The sequence below is a fragment of the Uloborus diversus genome, chromosome 3, assembly GCF_026930045.1.
Source record: "Uloborus diversus isolate 005 chromosome 3, Udiv.v.3.1, whole genome shotgun sequence".
Classification (NCBI taxonomy): domain Eukaryota; kingdom Metazoa; phylum Arthropoda; class Arachnida; order Araneae; family Uloboridae; genus Uloborus; species Uloborus diversus.
Window position 1 is genome coordinate 5,477,601 of NC_072733.1, and position 17,034 is coordinate 5,494,634.

Genomic DNA, 17,034 nt, shown 5'->3' on the forward strand with positions numbered 1-17,034 from the left:
AAATTATGAAGTTTTAATGGTGTGTCACTATTGATTATATTGTTTTTCGCCACCATGCAGCAGTTGTGTAAGCTAATTTGATGCAAGTTTTGCGGTAAGCAAGAGCACTAAATTACGGTTTTAAGTATTACGTTTGCCCCAAGATTTTGACTTTTCACTTTCCTTGCCAGGGTGCGATATGCTTAGCACCATAATTAGTGATTTTTTTTTAAACTCGGCACAACTTAAGATTTCAGCATATTTAACTAAAAAATTAAAAGGCCAGTGCTGGACTCTGGAAAGTTTTCTATGATTCTATCTTTGATTTAAAAATTTCGTAACATTGAAAACAGCTAATTGTATCATTCAATGTTCTAAAGTCATTGCTTAGAAGCTATTTTTGGATTTTCTTCAACCGATCTTCCCATAGAAAATATTCTATTTAATATTACAATAATTTTTGTGAAGAAAAAAGCTTAAATACTTGGAGATTTTATTGTTCTGGTTTAAAGCTGTACTAGCAAATAATATTGCATACCATTTCTGACGGGACTCAAAATGACCCGAAACGGGACAACTTTGAAAGAGGTTCAATTTTAAATGGATTTAATTATTCTTAATGTTGGATAGCTGTATACTAGTTAAGGAGTGCTTCCTCAGTTTTCTGTCAAAGAAATAGAGTAAAATTAAATACGTGGGCGGGGGGACTACTTTAAATAGAAACCACAATGAGTACACTTGAAATGCAGACCTATTTTATTGGACTACAGTATTCCTGAAATGGAGCTTTTCCTAAAAACCCTAACGGTCGTCCGCACGAGCTGAAATTCCTAGATTTTTACTGAATCAAAGGGATGTAACTATTGCATAGAAATAAAACATTCATTGAAAGTCGCCTTTCAATAAAAACAAGCATTAACTTATGACTTATAGTTTATAAGAAAGCTTAAACCAACACGAAATATTTTATTATCAAAAGTTAAAATCGAAGTTTTTTTTTACCGCAAATGATGAAAATTCAAAAATTAAGGGTTTCAATGCTTTTACATATATCTGAAGCATAGCTAAAATTATTTTGAAAAGAGCACGATATTTACCACGGCTTTTTTCGAAGTACTACAGATATACCACTTTTTAAAAATCTTCAATTTGCTGAAGGTTGATAAGTCAATCAACTGCAGAACTAATGCTACTCCTGGAAACATTAGGGCAGCATCGATTTTAACGCTGAATTGTACGATTTGTGTCCAAAGTTTTTTTTTTTTTTGATACTGGCCTGGAAATGAAAAAAACTTTTTCCACAGAATGTTCAACAATAACGGAGACAAAAATTCAGTTGATCTGTTAAGAGAGATTTTGCCACCGTGTACTTTGAATTTTAACATACGAAACTGCAACGAACATTGAAAAGCCTCTGGCCCGGGGAAAAAAGTAAGATGCAAGTGTATAAAGGTGAAGGGAATATCAAATTTTATTTTTGAATCCATATTGTTGAAAAGTTGCGATGAAAGACTAAAAAAATGATAAGTGGATACTATCTCCAGATCGTGCATCGAGCCTGGAAAAAAAAAATATTATAGTTTTTACACTTTTGCTTTAATGTTTTTTTTTTTATTGCTCACGACAAAAGTTCTTATGGATACTACACTCTAAGCCAATATTTGTTTCCTGTTTATGATCAAAATATTAAATATTTAACTGACTGAAAATTCCTTTTTTTTCCTCATTCTTCGTAAATTTAAGACAATGTTTCAGCGAAAAAGGCACTAGAGTCACGTTAGTATGACTAATTCTGGAGAACTTTTTTTAGAAGCACTTTATGATTCACTACTTGTTAGATCTGGATTTTAACTGTAAAAACCATGCTGTATTTTAAAAATAAGATTATGTCCAAAATTTACGAAAACTATCTGAAACAGACTATTGTTTGTAAAGAACAAAATTCCTCTAATTTAATCTCCAATTTTCACATGCTATAGTGTTTTGCAATTTTGTCGTCTAGCATACAAAAAAACCATACATCGGCGAAAACTTCTGGGGTCGAATCACAGAAAACTTCGAGATATTTCGTTTTTCATAAAATATTCATTTCTCGTTGCACGATATGAAGATATCGGATTTCAATTTTTTTTTTGAGTAATTACCAATGATACCGTTACTGCTCTTTTGAAACTCTGAAGTAAAAACGCTAGTTTTCTCCACACGCTCCTCCGCACCAGCTCAAACGAAGTTCTTGAAAAACGTTCTTCGACAAGAAGTTTGTCCCCAGAAGTGCAGTTATATTACCATTGCTGATGCTGTAATCTTTAAAATTCACGCAACTGCTTTAAAATTTACAAGAATAAATAAAAATGTCATTTTTTGTCAATATTAATGGATATGGGAAATCTAAAGGAAAACAGCGAAAAGTAGTATTCGTTGTAACTTAATCCTATTACAGCAAAAAACCATCGAAACATTTTTTTTCTTTTAAGTCTGAGAAACAATGACATGTTTTATTTTCTCGAATTTCTGGACTCTTTGCCTGACTAGAAGATATATTTAAACATTTTTTTTCGAGGTCCTCCCCCCCCCCCCAACTTTAATATTTTGTTTAAATGCTTTTTAAATGATAAAGAAACTAAAAAAATTTTTTTTTGTTTGTTACGTGATCGGAAGGTATCAGATTAATATTTTATCGGTTTTTAACTCTCTCTTAATCTACTTTTCTATGCTACAGCAACTCAAAAATAAAGTTTTTATGACTTCACCCTAGTTTCTAATATCAGCATCTAAACTTTCAAAAGCATTTCCTTCTAAGTGACAAATCTAAATAAGTTTTCGCTAAAAATATACTTTGAAAAAAAAAATGAATTTCTTATACAATTACAGAAATTATGCTTATAAACAGAAAACTCAAGAAAAGAACAAATTTAAATTCAACAAAAGAGATTTATTAAAATTAACAACAGATTTAAAAAAGGTTAGATTAAATATAGTTTAAAAATGGAATGATTCCTTTCATCTTCGATTTGAGAATTTTAGCATAATCCACCCCTTGCGTAGGTTGAGCCATGGCTGCATGCGGTCCAACAAGTGCAACGTAGTGATTTATTCTGTCTGCGGGATCTTGACGGATGAATGGATGAATGTTAACTGAACCTGCACGAAAAGAAAATAGTTTAAGATTTCTCATTTTCATGTCAAATTTTATTTATTGATACAAGTTCCGTTTCGTGTTTTTCATTTTAGAAGCAAGAATTTTAGAAAACTGAGGAGACGCGCAAAAACCTGTTAAATAATCGTTAAAATCTTTGATAATAAATATGACTGGCAAGAGCCACAAATTAATGCGAAGAATATTAACTTGTAAATTAAAATATAAAAGCTATAAAATTATTACTTCAAAAGACGTCAATTATGCCTAGTCATTGTACAAAGCAGTAATTTGATAAACTGTTACATCTAAGAAATAAACCCTAATTTGGAGGAGCAATTTGATCCCCTTTTCTTGACAGATTTATACTTTTTATTTATCACATAACTTTTTTTTTTTTTTTTTTTTGAGAAATAAGCGACCTGAACTCACTCCTACAGCAGATTTCATATCTCTTGCTGAAAATTAACTTCAAGTGCACTTGATAGGATTAACCACTTTTCAGAAAAATGTTCGACTGAAATCTTAGATTTCCAATTATCCCAACCAGCCCTACACCGTAAGATGGGCGGACTGTTCCATCAACTTAGAATCGCTAATCATCTTTTTTGTTCCTTGCATGCAGTTAATTCTGCTTCACTATCGTAACATTATATTTTAAGTTAGCAAATATATTTATGAAATTCCTTAAGTACCTTAAGAGAGTACTTATTGATGGCAAAAAAAGAAAAAAACGGAATGTTTTCGATGTCCTTCCGCCAATAACTTGTTAAATGTTTAAGTTAAACCCTGCAATTAGGAACTTTAATAATAAAAAAAAGCAGTCTGAATTCTTAAAAGGCAATGAGGTCCAGAATACAAGTATCTTCAAAATATACCTCAATTTTAGTTTCCTTAGTACTCAAAATTTAGTAAAACTTTCCACTTACCAATCGCTATTATGGCATCGATTTTAACAAAACCAGACGCTCCTTTGAATTGATAAATATTTGCTTTTCCGTTCCTAGAGCTCAGCACGTACAGCAGCACTTCCTTTGTTGATAAAGTGAGACATTCAAGCTCTCCAGAATCCTCTAGTCCTTGATACATTTGGAATGGTCGACTATTCAGGACATCATATCTGAAAAAGCACAAAGAGTAACCTTAGAGTTAGATGGACCCTGCCATTGAACACACTTAAAGAGCAAATAACTGCAAGAAATATAAACCAAGTTTTGTTAGCATGTTAACTTGATTCGCCTACAAGAACTTCCGTTTCATATGAGTCAAATTTTATATGAGACATTTAATACGTTAGGCTTCTCTTATTCTAATGCATTATCATGAGAAAGAAATTGGTTACAATATTTGTCAAATTAAACATTTAAAAGATATTACGATGGTAACTGTACGTATCATATTGAAGACAAACGAGCGCATAAAATATTGTGCTATTAGATACATTTTCTTTAAACAGTGCATAGTTACACGAAGCACGGCGGAGAATTAACTTTTATAAAATACAATATGCCTATTTCTATGATAAATTCATTTAAGACTAGCGGCGAGAAAACAAGACTTGGTTCAGTTATGTTACAGTACATTAGCTAGATTTAACAATGGATACCCGAATTATTGGAAAAACTACTGGCTCGAAATTCGAGAAAACACAGATCACAAAAGTATCCAAATGAATTGATTAACAATTCCCATCTAAAACAAAAAGCATGAAAATTATAGTACACAATGTAAACGATACTCATTGATCGAAGGGTTAGCAAATACTTACAAAACATTATTTATTCGACTCATACCAGATATTTTGTATAAAAAGTACAACATTCAAATATTCAATAACTTCGCAATTGCATTACGGACTTACGCCAATAATTTATGCAAAATTGTTTTAGCAGTAGATAGGCACACCTTTTCATGAATTCTAAAATTTTCTTAAGCTCATTACCCTTAATTTCAGTGCATACGTAAATCATTCGACCGAGCTGTCATTCCTTAAGACAGTTTGAACAAACGAAATGACGCATAGAAAATGTACACAATACTACATAGGGTGTGCACAAATGATAAACCAGATTTCAAAAAATTGAATTTCTAAACTACTGCACATATTACAGCAGGTGATACATGAGTATAAAGAAAAATAAATTAAAATGTTTTTCCAATAAGTTTGAATTACAGAAATTTGCAATGAGTAAGCGCATTCTGAAAAATGTTCAGTTATAAATGCTCAATGTTCGAGCCTTTTGTTACACGACATCTAATCTGCAATCCAGTTCGTTTCACAGATTGGAGTACTACACTGGTTTGTAATGCTGAAAAATCGCGTTCGTTAAGTTTTTGTAGTGCTTTCGGTTTCTGGAGTTGACAAAGAGTGCCAGAGTGTTGCTTCTGTGAAATTATTGACATAACCTCAAAGAAATCTCAGGGCATGTGGAACGAGTTTGATTGCAGATTTTATGTTTCACTTTTAACAAAAAGGCTCACTCATAGAAAGTAAGCAAAGGAAAACTTGGCATATTTCTCTTGACGCTCGTGCATCAAAATATGTGCAATAGTTTTGATTATATGATATTTTAAAATTTGGTCCATCAATTGTGCTCCACCCAGTATCTAGAGTCACGCTTAGTCGGAAAATTTCACAGAAGCAATTAATCCTCCTGTTACTAATTATAAATTAGCTATATTTAAAAAACTTGCCTATAAATTTGAATTTTTGGTTCGTTATGGATCTTCGGAATGCTTCCTTCTGATATCGCAAGAAACAGTTGCGATCCGTATTCATCCATATGTTGAATAAACGATACTGATTGGGCAAATGTTGACATGATAGTTTGCACTGAACTGGAGAATGTAGCCATTTCGGCATCCCAAAAGTAGATTTCCACTGACCGCCGATTTTCTGCGTAGTACTGTCTCGTGCTGAAAACATCTTCCGCAATAACTGCCAAAGCAATTCGATTTCCATATTTCACGATAGATACCTGAAAATAAGCAATAAGACGACAGATATTTTTACAATTTAATGAGAAAATATAGAGCTCTTTCAAATTCTTCTTGCACAAGAAGCTTCAACTTATAATGGAACATTTTATTCTCGTTGGATGATCATTTATTACATTAACAGTTTTCGCAATATATTAAGTGCCAGCTGTATAAACTGACCAAGACAGCGGTTATTAAAACTTTTGAACTTAAAGAAACACGAAATTAAACAAGACGTTCAAAACTTGAATGCAACTTAAATGTAAGTTTTTTTGCTTAAGAGAGCAGTAAACGTGCATTAACCTGTATTGCTTTTATTCAAAGTTTAACTCCATTCTGACCAACATTTTTTCTCTGAAGTAATTTTTTTCCCCCATTAATGTGCTCCACTTTTATCTATAAAATTAAAACACTCTTTAGCATCAAAATGAACTAAAATTAAAAATAATCTTTGGATGTCAAGTATATGAAGTAATTGACCAAACATTTAATTTTACTGTAATAAAAAAGCATGGGGGGCTGCCTATTTACATTTTTGTATGGGTAACAAGTGAAAGAAATTTAAGACAAATGATAAGCCCCACACGCTTTTTATTACAGTAAAATTAAGTGTTTGGTCAATTACTTTATATACTTGTCATCCAAAGATTTTTAACTTTAATTTTGCTACTAAAGCGTGTTTTTTATTTTTAAAACTATTATTTTTATAATGGAATGTATCTTAGTATTCTATCGCATTATTTACATCAGACATTTTGAATGCTTTCTGGTAAATTCATGTGCAAACATTGTTACCCTCTGCAGCTCTGATTTGTACGTTGTAATTCTAATAAGCCACTGGCTATTTGTCCAAAAGGAAAGTTGGACCCACAAACATAGAAGTTTAGCTAATAAAATCGTGCTAATAAGAATAAACCTATAACTTATCGTTAATAAATTAATTTGATTATAGAATATTGCAGTGTCATCGGGTCAGAGGTTTCATTCCAAATTTTAAAAGAATTCGATCACAAATGTGGGCAAAAATTGAGTTGCAAGATTATAAATTTAATTTCGGGGTAGAGGGGATTAGAACGCACGCCCAATGATTTCCGGAGGTGGACGTCAGCGAAGACCCGCGCCTTAAATCGCTCGGCCACGAACGTTCATAGCGGTGGAATGCACTAACAGTAATAAGCCACTAGCTCTTAGTCCAAATGAGAGTTACTCACAAATATACAAGTGAAGCTAATAAAAGCGTGTTAAAAACATGTATCAAGTAGATTTCCGACCTCGATTTATGTGTCTGGAGCACGTAAATCGATATGTGTATGATGTGTCCCAACATATACGTTTGAGATAAATATGTCTCAGCCTTTGAATCGAGGATTTTGACATACATACTTAACAGCTCAAAAGCAAATTGTGCAATTCTGTTCATCCTATTAGTGAACGGGGCCAAAACTTACAGATTGTTTCAAGCTACTTATTTCACATGTCATCAGCAGAATATTGCTATTCACTTTCAAAGATGCATGCTTAGTAAAGGGTGTCCCAAAATTAACGCAAGATTTGATTTTGTTGCCATTTGTGCAAAATAGTGTTGGCATCTCTGAAAAAAAAAAAAAAAAAAATTGATAGCCGAGAGGTTAGGGTTTAAAAAAAATGGAGCGTTATACGATACAATAACGCGCTTTCATTATTGAACAATTGTTTCAAAAATAATAAAAGTTGAGGCTGGTCAAGCAGTTACTGTTATTGGCGCTCGGTATCGCAACACGGTAATGCACGGGTGGTTGTGGGCTTGTTGACATAGACCTTTGAATTCAAATAACCCCATAAGAAGAAATTTAATAATGTTAAATCACACGATCTAGGGTGCCAATTCTGATCACCAAAATGAGAGTACGCGACCAGGAAATGCCTCATGCAGTAATTGAAATGTTTCACTCTCTCTAGCTGTATGGTACAATAACACCCCATTTTTACTAACCCTAAACTCTCAACTGTCAAATTGTTCTTTTTTCATGGCTGCCAACAATTTATGGAAAAATGGTGGCAAATTCAAATCTTGCGTTAATTTTGGGACACCCTTTATAACATCGATTCCAATAGTATTGAAAGGGCCAAACTCATTCTTGAAACAATACAACCAGAACAGCATACAGATACATTTAAACTAGTTCTAATGAAATTTAAATAAATCTATGTTCAATTTTGAATGAGGGTCAACATCCCCATAATACAATATTTTTAAAAAGATTACTCAGTGGTTGAATATAAGAAAACAATTCAGAAAATTAATTACTTCAAAAGTTTAGGTTTACACTTACCTTTCGCCCACCTTTGGTTTGCAAAGTTTCTCGCTTTACAAATTTTTCTTGCTTTCCACTTGAGCAATAAACATCGACATTTTGCATTTCAATGTACACCACACATAGTCGAGTGCCATCGTAAAATGCTACCATATCAATCGCTGAAGCAACTCGCAAAGTGTCAAAACGTTCAAATCTATTATCTTGCCATATGTAGATGTCTCCTGTGGCATTTCCGAGACCTGTTTGGAAAAAAGTATTTTGGTTTCGGAAAAGAAACTGCAAGACCATAAATACGGGAAACTGAATCAATAGAATTTAATTTTCTAAAAAAAAACTAAATTCTTTAGTTAAAGAAGAGTTTATTAAAGAACAGTTTTTAAGAGTGAAAAAGGAGGACGAAACCAACATTGATGACACACAACCAAAAATGTTCACATTAAAAATTTTGAGCCAATCCTTGACAATAAGCAAATTATTTTTCCGATTTGTTGGTGAAAGAACATCTCGCCATAAGCGACGCGAGTGACCATGAATGCGTTAATGGTTTGCAAAGAACGACAGAGCAAAATTCTTAATGACTGTCCAAAAGACTATTATAACCAGCTTCTTTTTATAAATACTAAATTAATTTGTGTTCATTATGCACATTGTGCATATATAGATATAAGAACACATTCAAATTACATAATCACTGGATTGAAGATTTTTTTTATCTATGGAACTTAACTCGTATTTTAACACTACTATTACGTAAGTCTTAATTTACGCGGCATTTCCGTAGATTGTAACCCCCGCATAAAACGAGGGTCTACTGTACCATACCTGCAACGGGCTGACTTTTTGGCTCAATGTGAAAAGGCTCAAATACATTGAAGCAAATCATTGTTTTGCATTTTAATACTGAAAAACGCAGAGCGAAAAAGATTACCGAAGGATAGGACCGGAAGGGTGCAACAATTTCACGAACCCCCTCCCCCCGTTCGTGAAATTTTTAGTTTGTGACAAGTGAGGGGGTAAAAAGTATCGTGACATTACGCTTTAATATATGAAAAATCAAGTGATGTGAGAAATTGGGGAGAGGGTAAGGTGAAATGTGACAAGGAGCAGGATCAAAAAGGTGAAAAAAGTGACATTTGTGGACAGTCGAAATTACGTTTTACGGAAGAGACTGTCAGCCTATTCTATAGTTGCAATTTTATAGCAGTTTTTATCTGCACCAATGCAGTTTTTCGAACTTGAATACATGCTGGTACTTGAGCTACTATAGCCTCGCACTTTGATTGAAAACTAGTATTGAATGAAAAAATTGAAAACTAGTTTCCAGTTTTAAAGTACACAAGTATGATATATCTAGCCATACTTCAAATTTGAGCGAGAGCTTAAAGTGTCGTAATTCTACTATTGTTAAGATAGAATATAAACCCCATTTCAATCATGAAATATATTCAAAAGTACTACTTTCAGAAACTATACTAACGCTAACAATGAAGGAATTCTCTGCTTACTAGTTTTAATACTTAATTTCAATAACGAGCGAAGAAAAAATTTCATACCTGCAGAGTACTCCGTATTGGAACAGCTGAGTTCCGGAACTTGATTGGCTACAAATAGGTAAGTTCTACCCCAAGCAAAAACGCTCTGCATCGACACAGCATGTGAAGCTGTTAATTCCTGTAAATTAAACGAAAATTTTGCAATACAATGAAGTAGAACAAAAAGTGAAAAATATTTCCTCATCACATTCATTTGAGCAATTAAATAATCTCATCAAAAACCAACCCTGTTGTGAAAATTTCCCGCCAAGAAAGCCTAACTTTTTTGCACAAAAAGACCTTCATCTAAACCCAAAAACCCTCAGCCTTAAAAAGTTATGCCTAGTTTATCCGCCAAGTATCTGCCAAAATATCATCCTCCCTCTTCTCTTTCATCACACCTACTTTCATTAGAACCTCTTCCCACCTTCAACTCCTCAGAAATAGGGATAGATCCTCTAAATTGTTTATTCTGTTCGGCGGGAAGCTTTTCAAAGTGGAGTGGTTGCTTGGTCAGCAAAAAGCTTCCCGCCAAACAGGATAAACATTTTAAAGGATCTATACATATTTATGAGGATGTGAAGGTGGTAGGAGGTTCTTATGGAAGTAGGTGTGATGAAAGAGAAGAGGGGGGATGATAGTTTGGTAGAGAGACTTGGCGGGCAAACTAGATATAACTTTTTAAGGCTGATGGGTTTAGGATGGTCTTTTTTGTGCGGAAAAGTTAAAGGTTTTCTTGGCAGGGAAATTTTTACAACAAGGTTGTTTTTGATGTGATTACCACATCCTCTGCATTGATATTATTTTGTATTTTTAGAATTGAGAGCTTCAAGTCCGAAAATTTTCAATTGAAACATCGCTATTTTGTTTTTTTAAGGAACAATAATGGCAAGTCTAATTTTACGACAAGTTATTTTCCGACCATTAAGATTCTATGTTCGTTTTGCGAATATTGGGCAGTTTAAACTTTATTGCAACCCTCGTATCCTTTCTGTTCTAAAGAAAACTTCTTGGATAATAAAATACTATATTTTAAACAATATTGTTGAGTATTTTACAACTTCGCAATAAATTCTATTACAATTTCTTTATTTGACGGATTATTCAAAATTTTCATGAAGGTTTTTTTTAATGTTTTACAGCTTGAGGGCTATTTTAATTGAGGTTTCACTTGATTTAATGACTTTTCTTAAATCGTGGATTATTTTACGTTTTATGGATAATTATAATTGTTTGGTGATTTATCTTTCTTTTGATGGGAGTGTTTGTCTTGTTTAATACCTAGTTTTGTTTAAAAGTTCATTAAAAAGACGAAATAACACATGTTATCACCAAGCAAAAAAAAAAAAAAAACTAAGCCATTAAATATTTTAAATTTGAATGTGTCAGAAGATTTATACAACTGTACTCTACGTCAAATTGCGGATATCCAAAATTTGCCACAGCGACTGCGCATAATGCGCGCCGACTAAGCTCATTAAAAGTCTTGCTTAAATTAATTGCAAAAATTTTGTCTGTTAACAAATTACTGCAAAGCACGGATATCCACACACGTATTTCATATATTTTCAATTCATAATGCGTTGTTTGTGAAAAATGCATCAATTTAGAAAAAAGCAAACCAGTAAAAAAAAGTGCTATTTTTCGCTTTCAATTAAAAAGTTATGTGTCGTATTCATGTAATATGTCACGAAAAATATTCTAATGGTTTAACCCCAGTTTCGCGCCGACATTTAAAATTTCTTCCGCACTTAAATATATCAAAACTGAAAAACAGAGGGAAGGAAATTTCGTATCGACAAAACTTGTGGGGGGGGGGGGGGGGTCCGCGCGCGTGCGCAGTGGCAAATTTGAGATCCGCAATTTAACGTCTAGTTGCAACTGTTGGATATGTTTTAGTTCCAATATATATAATTATATGTTTAGTTTCTAAGACAACTTTGGAATAACTGTTAGATCTGTTCTAACCTTGCAATTGCAGTCCGAGATAAACAAACCCTATGAGCTGAGAATAAGTACATAAGAATTTAGGGGAAATTAGTGATTTTCAAACTTCAATTACTCCGACCCATGATGTCCCTGGGAGATCAATTTTTGTGTATGTACTCAATGGCACCCTAAGAATACAAAAAATCATTACCATAGCTCCTCGGGGTGTGTGATATAACCCAGGGAAGGTACAATTGGGGGGGGGGGGGGAGCGAGGGGTGAGGGGAAGGGGGGTCAAATGGCACATCAGTAAGGCACAATGAATGTGTGCGCGAAATTTCATCTTTATTCCTTTTTTCGTCTAGGCTGTAGTCCTGTTAAAGAAAGCGAAAACTTTTTTAACAGTGATTTTCTAGCTTTAATTCCTCCCCCCCCCCTGATGGTCCAGGGGATTTTGATTTACGTCGTCAGGGGCCACTAGAGATTGAGTATACCAAAAAAATCAACTCCGGAGATCTTCATGGGGCTGAGATACAAAGGGGGGTGAAAAACCCAGAAAACCAACTTGTTCTGTCGCGTTTATTTTCTTCAGTCTTTCTTGGCGGTGGATTTGCTTTTGTTGGCTGCTGACGTTTGGTTTCCTTGGCGGCCGGGACGCTCCCGCGTCCCGTGATACAATATATTCAAAACTAATCTAGTTTAACCAATTTCTGATCGGCGGTTTTCTCAAAAAGTTCAGAAAAAGTTGCGTAATGGTTGGCAATTTTTCCAAGAATAGATATGTTTTGAACGTTTAATTCTATTAATTCAAATATGTACTGAATTTTCAGGCTCCTTTACCATTCTTTGAAGTGTTATCTTAAGAGTATTGAGATAACAGATTACGTTGATTAGTTGAACTAAGAGTTAATTTAGAAAATGTCAGCTTAGCTGAAAAAATGGACAGAGTTAGGAGATTGTGGATTTGCCGTTTACCTACAGATTCGTATATGAAGTGCAGACATTAAGAGGAATATTTTCCTTCCAGAAAGGTCGAAGTACACCGAAACGGGGTCACAGGTACGCTGGTCTGTTACATACGCTATTTCTCGTAGCTTGGCAATGAACATAATATATTTGAGCAGTACTGCCGTGGGAATGTAAAGTGCAGTATCCGCAATGTTTTTTTTTTTTTGTGTTTTTTCACCAGTTTTACTTAAGCTATATTGCGCAAGCTTGCTTTGTTTCCGCTTAAAATAAAGCACGTAAAAATGTCAAATTCCTACTTCCCTATCGTTAGTACGCAAGCCAAAACTAGTTTCTTCAAATATCTCAAAAACTCATTTCTTCCTTTTACTTCCCCACGGCAGAGCAGGTATCAATTGCTGCAATAACGTCCAAAAGTCTTACGCAAAAACGCCAAACTTTTCTACTTCCATTATTGCACACCAAAATGTTGCAAATTGCATCCGCAAGCCGGTCTGTTTACTTTAAGTCAGGGTGGATGTCAATTTTAAAATTTAAGATGCAAGTGCTCTAGTTTAACCTAAATAGGAAATGAAGTCTGCATAGACTGATATGTGCTTCCATTCAGTTTTACATTTAACTGACTGATCACATAAATTTACGTTTTCTCAAATCTTCAGTACATAGCGTTGGTTTCATTTTATACAAGTTGTGTTTTTTCTTGGCGGCATCAGTTAATGTCATATACTAGACAGGTTAATACGTGCAAGACATGTTAACGAAGAACAAATACGAGATTGTGTTGATTTAATTAAAAGGCTTAAAACCATTTTATTTTTAACTCGCCCGAAAACACTAAGAAACTGAAATGCAAAGCAGATTCAACCTGTCCGTTGAGCGTTAATACTGTTCTGCATTCAGATTAGAAATTCATACTTAAGTACTGGCATTTTGAGGTCAACAGCACAATTCATTGAAATTCATTCAGTTAAAATTAGAAGAGATAAAATGGAGGGAGTGAAGACTTTCATTAGCGAAGCAAAGTCCCAAAATCGCGCTTTAAAATCTAAGCTTTGAAAGAAAGCTGGTTTTTTTTGCTAGTTTCACGCAAAACATGTCAATAATTCGTCGTTGTCGAGTACGTGTTTTTTGCCTCAGTTTTTGCTAAGCCAATGATTGGACTTGCTCCCTCCATTTACTAATTCCTGCTCCAAGGTTAAAGAAAAGCTTACGCCTGCTATAGGTACAAAGGAATCATCCATTTGAAAGTACGAGAAAATACGGATGCTTGTACACTGAGCTTTCGAGCTGGAAAAATCTGCTAATAGAAGAAGTTCTCCAACATCCTCTCCAGCGACATACTTCCATTTATACGCAGTGGGTATGGCAAAAACTTGAAAGGTTTCGTAGTACTGGAACACTATGGCTTGATCTAGAAAAGATTATAATCTTCAGCTCTATAAAACGGTACTATAAATTTGACAGTGTAAATAGCTGACAAAAAATAAAATCTTAAAAGCGCATGAAGGGATTAAAGTATCAGCAAAACAAGTTAATCACTTCTAATTTATTGAAACGTGTTTCAAAATCGACCAAATGAAAAGGAAAGAAACCGAAGACTTATAAGACATTCGAATGCACAGACTTCAATTTTAGCAAAGATTACTTTTACGCTTATTTCTCAGGAATAGTCGATGTGAAAAAATCGAAACTTTTCCGCCCAATGACTGGTTTGATTAGTTTCAGTGGCATCATTCATAGCCAGTTGCAATCTTAATTTTGTAACGAAATTTTGTAATTGAAAGGAACTGTTTACAACAAATGATTTCTAAATTTATAACGTTAAAATTCAGCAATAATTTTTAAAAAGTAATGCAATTGAAATTTTAAAATCAAGTAGCAGCTAAAATATTCAGAGATGTGTAAACTCGAGTGACAGATTTTAATCTATAATTTTTTTTCAGATCGCTTTGGAATTGAAGATTTTAAAGTTGAGTGAATTGATAAAAATTCAACTCTTAACTAGACCAATACTAGAATTGGACTTCCGCATTTAAACATTTTGTAATGTATAACAAGTATGGGTATACATTTTATACGCATACTTATGTCTTTATGGTAGTTACAATTTCATTTATATAAATATAAACAGCACTGATAATTCTGTAATTTGCTAAAATTTATTGAGTGAACAAGAAATAACGTTAGGGTTAAACTACCTCACCACTGCGTTACAAAAACACTTCACCAGTAACGGGTTAGCGATATTTTGTTTCCTTAATAACTAGTTGAAGACCCTGTAATTATAACTGTAGAATAACTTAAGATACAGCGTAAATGCATGAATTTAAAACTAATACAAATCCATTTCTATTTTTTAAATGAATCGTATGTAATTTTTATTCCGTAAATTAAATGGTTTCGCATCCAATCTCAAAAATTCATTACAATGCATACATTGACAGTATGCAACTGAAAAGAGCTTTGTAAAAATCAAAGTGCTTTTATCGGTACTGCTCATTCATTTAAATCGAAGTAGGATAAATTTAAAGTCAGAGCAAACAACGTAAGTAGAAGCACAAATTTGTAAATTACCGCAGACACGTGTTTCGGCGTTACAGGGAACGCCTTTTTCAATGCAAAAAATAATGAGCTTATGGATGAAAAGACATCCGACAAAAGCCAAGAGCAGATAAGCATTCAGCTTAAAAGATAAAAACAGCGGATTAGCCAAACACCAATGACAAAGTTATAAACCGAAAAGGAACCAATAGGAATGCAAGCAAAGGCCAGGAGCTTTCCCTTAGGTACGAACCCAGAAAGAAAGAATTCAATTGGACAAGGATTAAACCGAAGCTTAAACAAAAAGAAAAGAAATTGTCAGTAACCGTGAACCGCAAGAAAGGAAAAGCAGAATGGAAAACCAAGAAATAAAATAAACAGAAACAAAAAATATTCGAAAAAAGGAAAAATAAAGATAAATAGAAGAAAATTGGGGGGGGGGGGGGTCAATCACGACAAAAAGGTAAAAATAAACAAAGGAAGATAGATAAAAATGAGTGGGAAAAAAGGGGGGTATTAAAGATATGGGAGCCAAATGTTAGAAAAATATGGAACTGAACTAAGATCGTTAACTAAGTTAGAACTGTTCCTCAAAATATGAAAGGATTCCCAAAAGTCAAGATCTGATGAATTGGGGCATTTTTGGATAATCTGATAAGAGTTAAAATCAAAAGAGTGATTCGAATCCCAACAATGTTGAGCAATACTAGACTTGTTTAATTGTTGTTTTTTCACATAATTTTGATGCTCTTTCAAGCGAATTTTTAAAGCACGCCGAGTCTGTCCAATATAGGCAAGTTTGCAACTACAATTAATTCTATAAATTCCACAACAATTAAGAGGGTGAATAGGATCTTTAAGAGAAGAGAATGAAAGTTTATTAATAGGAGAGAACACCACCTGGAATTGGAAACGTTTTAGAATCTTAGCAACCTGATAGCTTACAGATGGAAAGAATGGCAAAACAACCAAATTGTTTCTGATGAAGGTTCGGTTAAGAACATTAGTTTGGGATTTATTTGAAAGTTTTTTATAAATGGAATCAAAGTTGGCGGATAGTCTCTATCAATTGCCACAGCTTTAAGATAATTAAGTTCCACTATAAGAAGTTCCGACGAAGAACAAATATTAATTGCGTACCTAAGGGAAAGCTCCTGGCCTTTGCTTGCATTCCTATTGGTTCCTTTTCGGTTTATAACTTTGTCATTGGTGTTTGGCTAATCCGCTGTTTTTATCTTTTAAGCTGCATGCTTATCTGCTCTTGGCTTTTGTCGGATGTCTTTTCATCCATAAGCTCATTATTTTTTGCATTGAAAAAGGCGTTCCCTGTAACGCCGAAACACGTGTCTGCGGTAATTTACAAATTTGTGCTTCTACTTACGTTGTTTGCTCTGACTTTACTATTCAGCACAAAGGTATTTATTTATCTTATTAGGATAAATTTAGTTTGATTTCAACAATTAAAGTGATTATAACATTAATTGTTCCCTATTTTGAAAACTCAGGAAAAATACTAAGCTTTCTTTTATAACCATGCTTTGAATTAATTCATTTGAAAAACTGACCAGCACATGTTTAAATTGCCGAATTTAAGAACAAGAAGCTAGTCGAAAATAGAAAAAAGGGATTAGAATTAAAGTTAAGAAACGAGTTTACAATAACCCTTTTCTTCAAT

General features: G+C 33.7%; 1 protein-coding gene across 1 annotated transcript in view; it reads right to left on the reverse strand.

Annotated features, from left to right (window-relative positions):
- Positions 1-2,947: 2,947 nt before the first annotated feature.
- LOC129218193 (uncharacterized) overlaps positions 2,948-17,034 on the reverse strand; it is a 58,060-nt gene continuing 43,973 nt past the window's right edge. The window contains exons 22-27 of the mRNA XM_054852410.1: positions 14,030-14,229; positions 9,945-10,062; positions 8,407-8,630; positions 5,810-6,093; positions 4,045-4,235; positions 2,948-3,120 (exon numbers count right to left, since the gene is read on the reverse strand). Coding sequence (XP_054708385.1) covers positions 2,948-3,120; positions 4,045-4,235; positions 5,810-6,093; positions 8,407-8,630; positions 9,945-10,062; positions 14,030-14,229 — 1,190 coding nt within the window. The remainder of the gene's footprint in view (positions 3,121-4,044; positions 4,236-5,809; positions 6,094-8,406; positions 8,631-9,944; positions 10,063-14,029; positions 14,230-17,034) is intronic.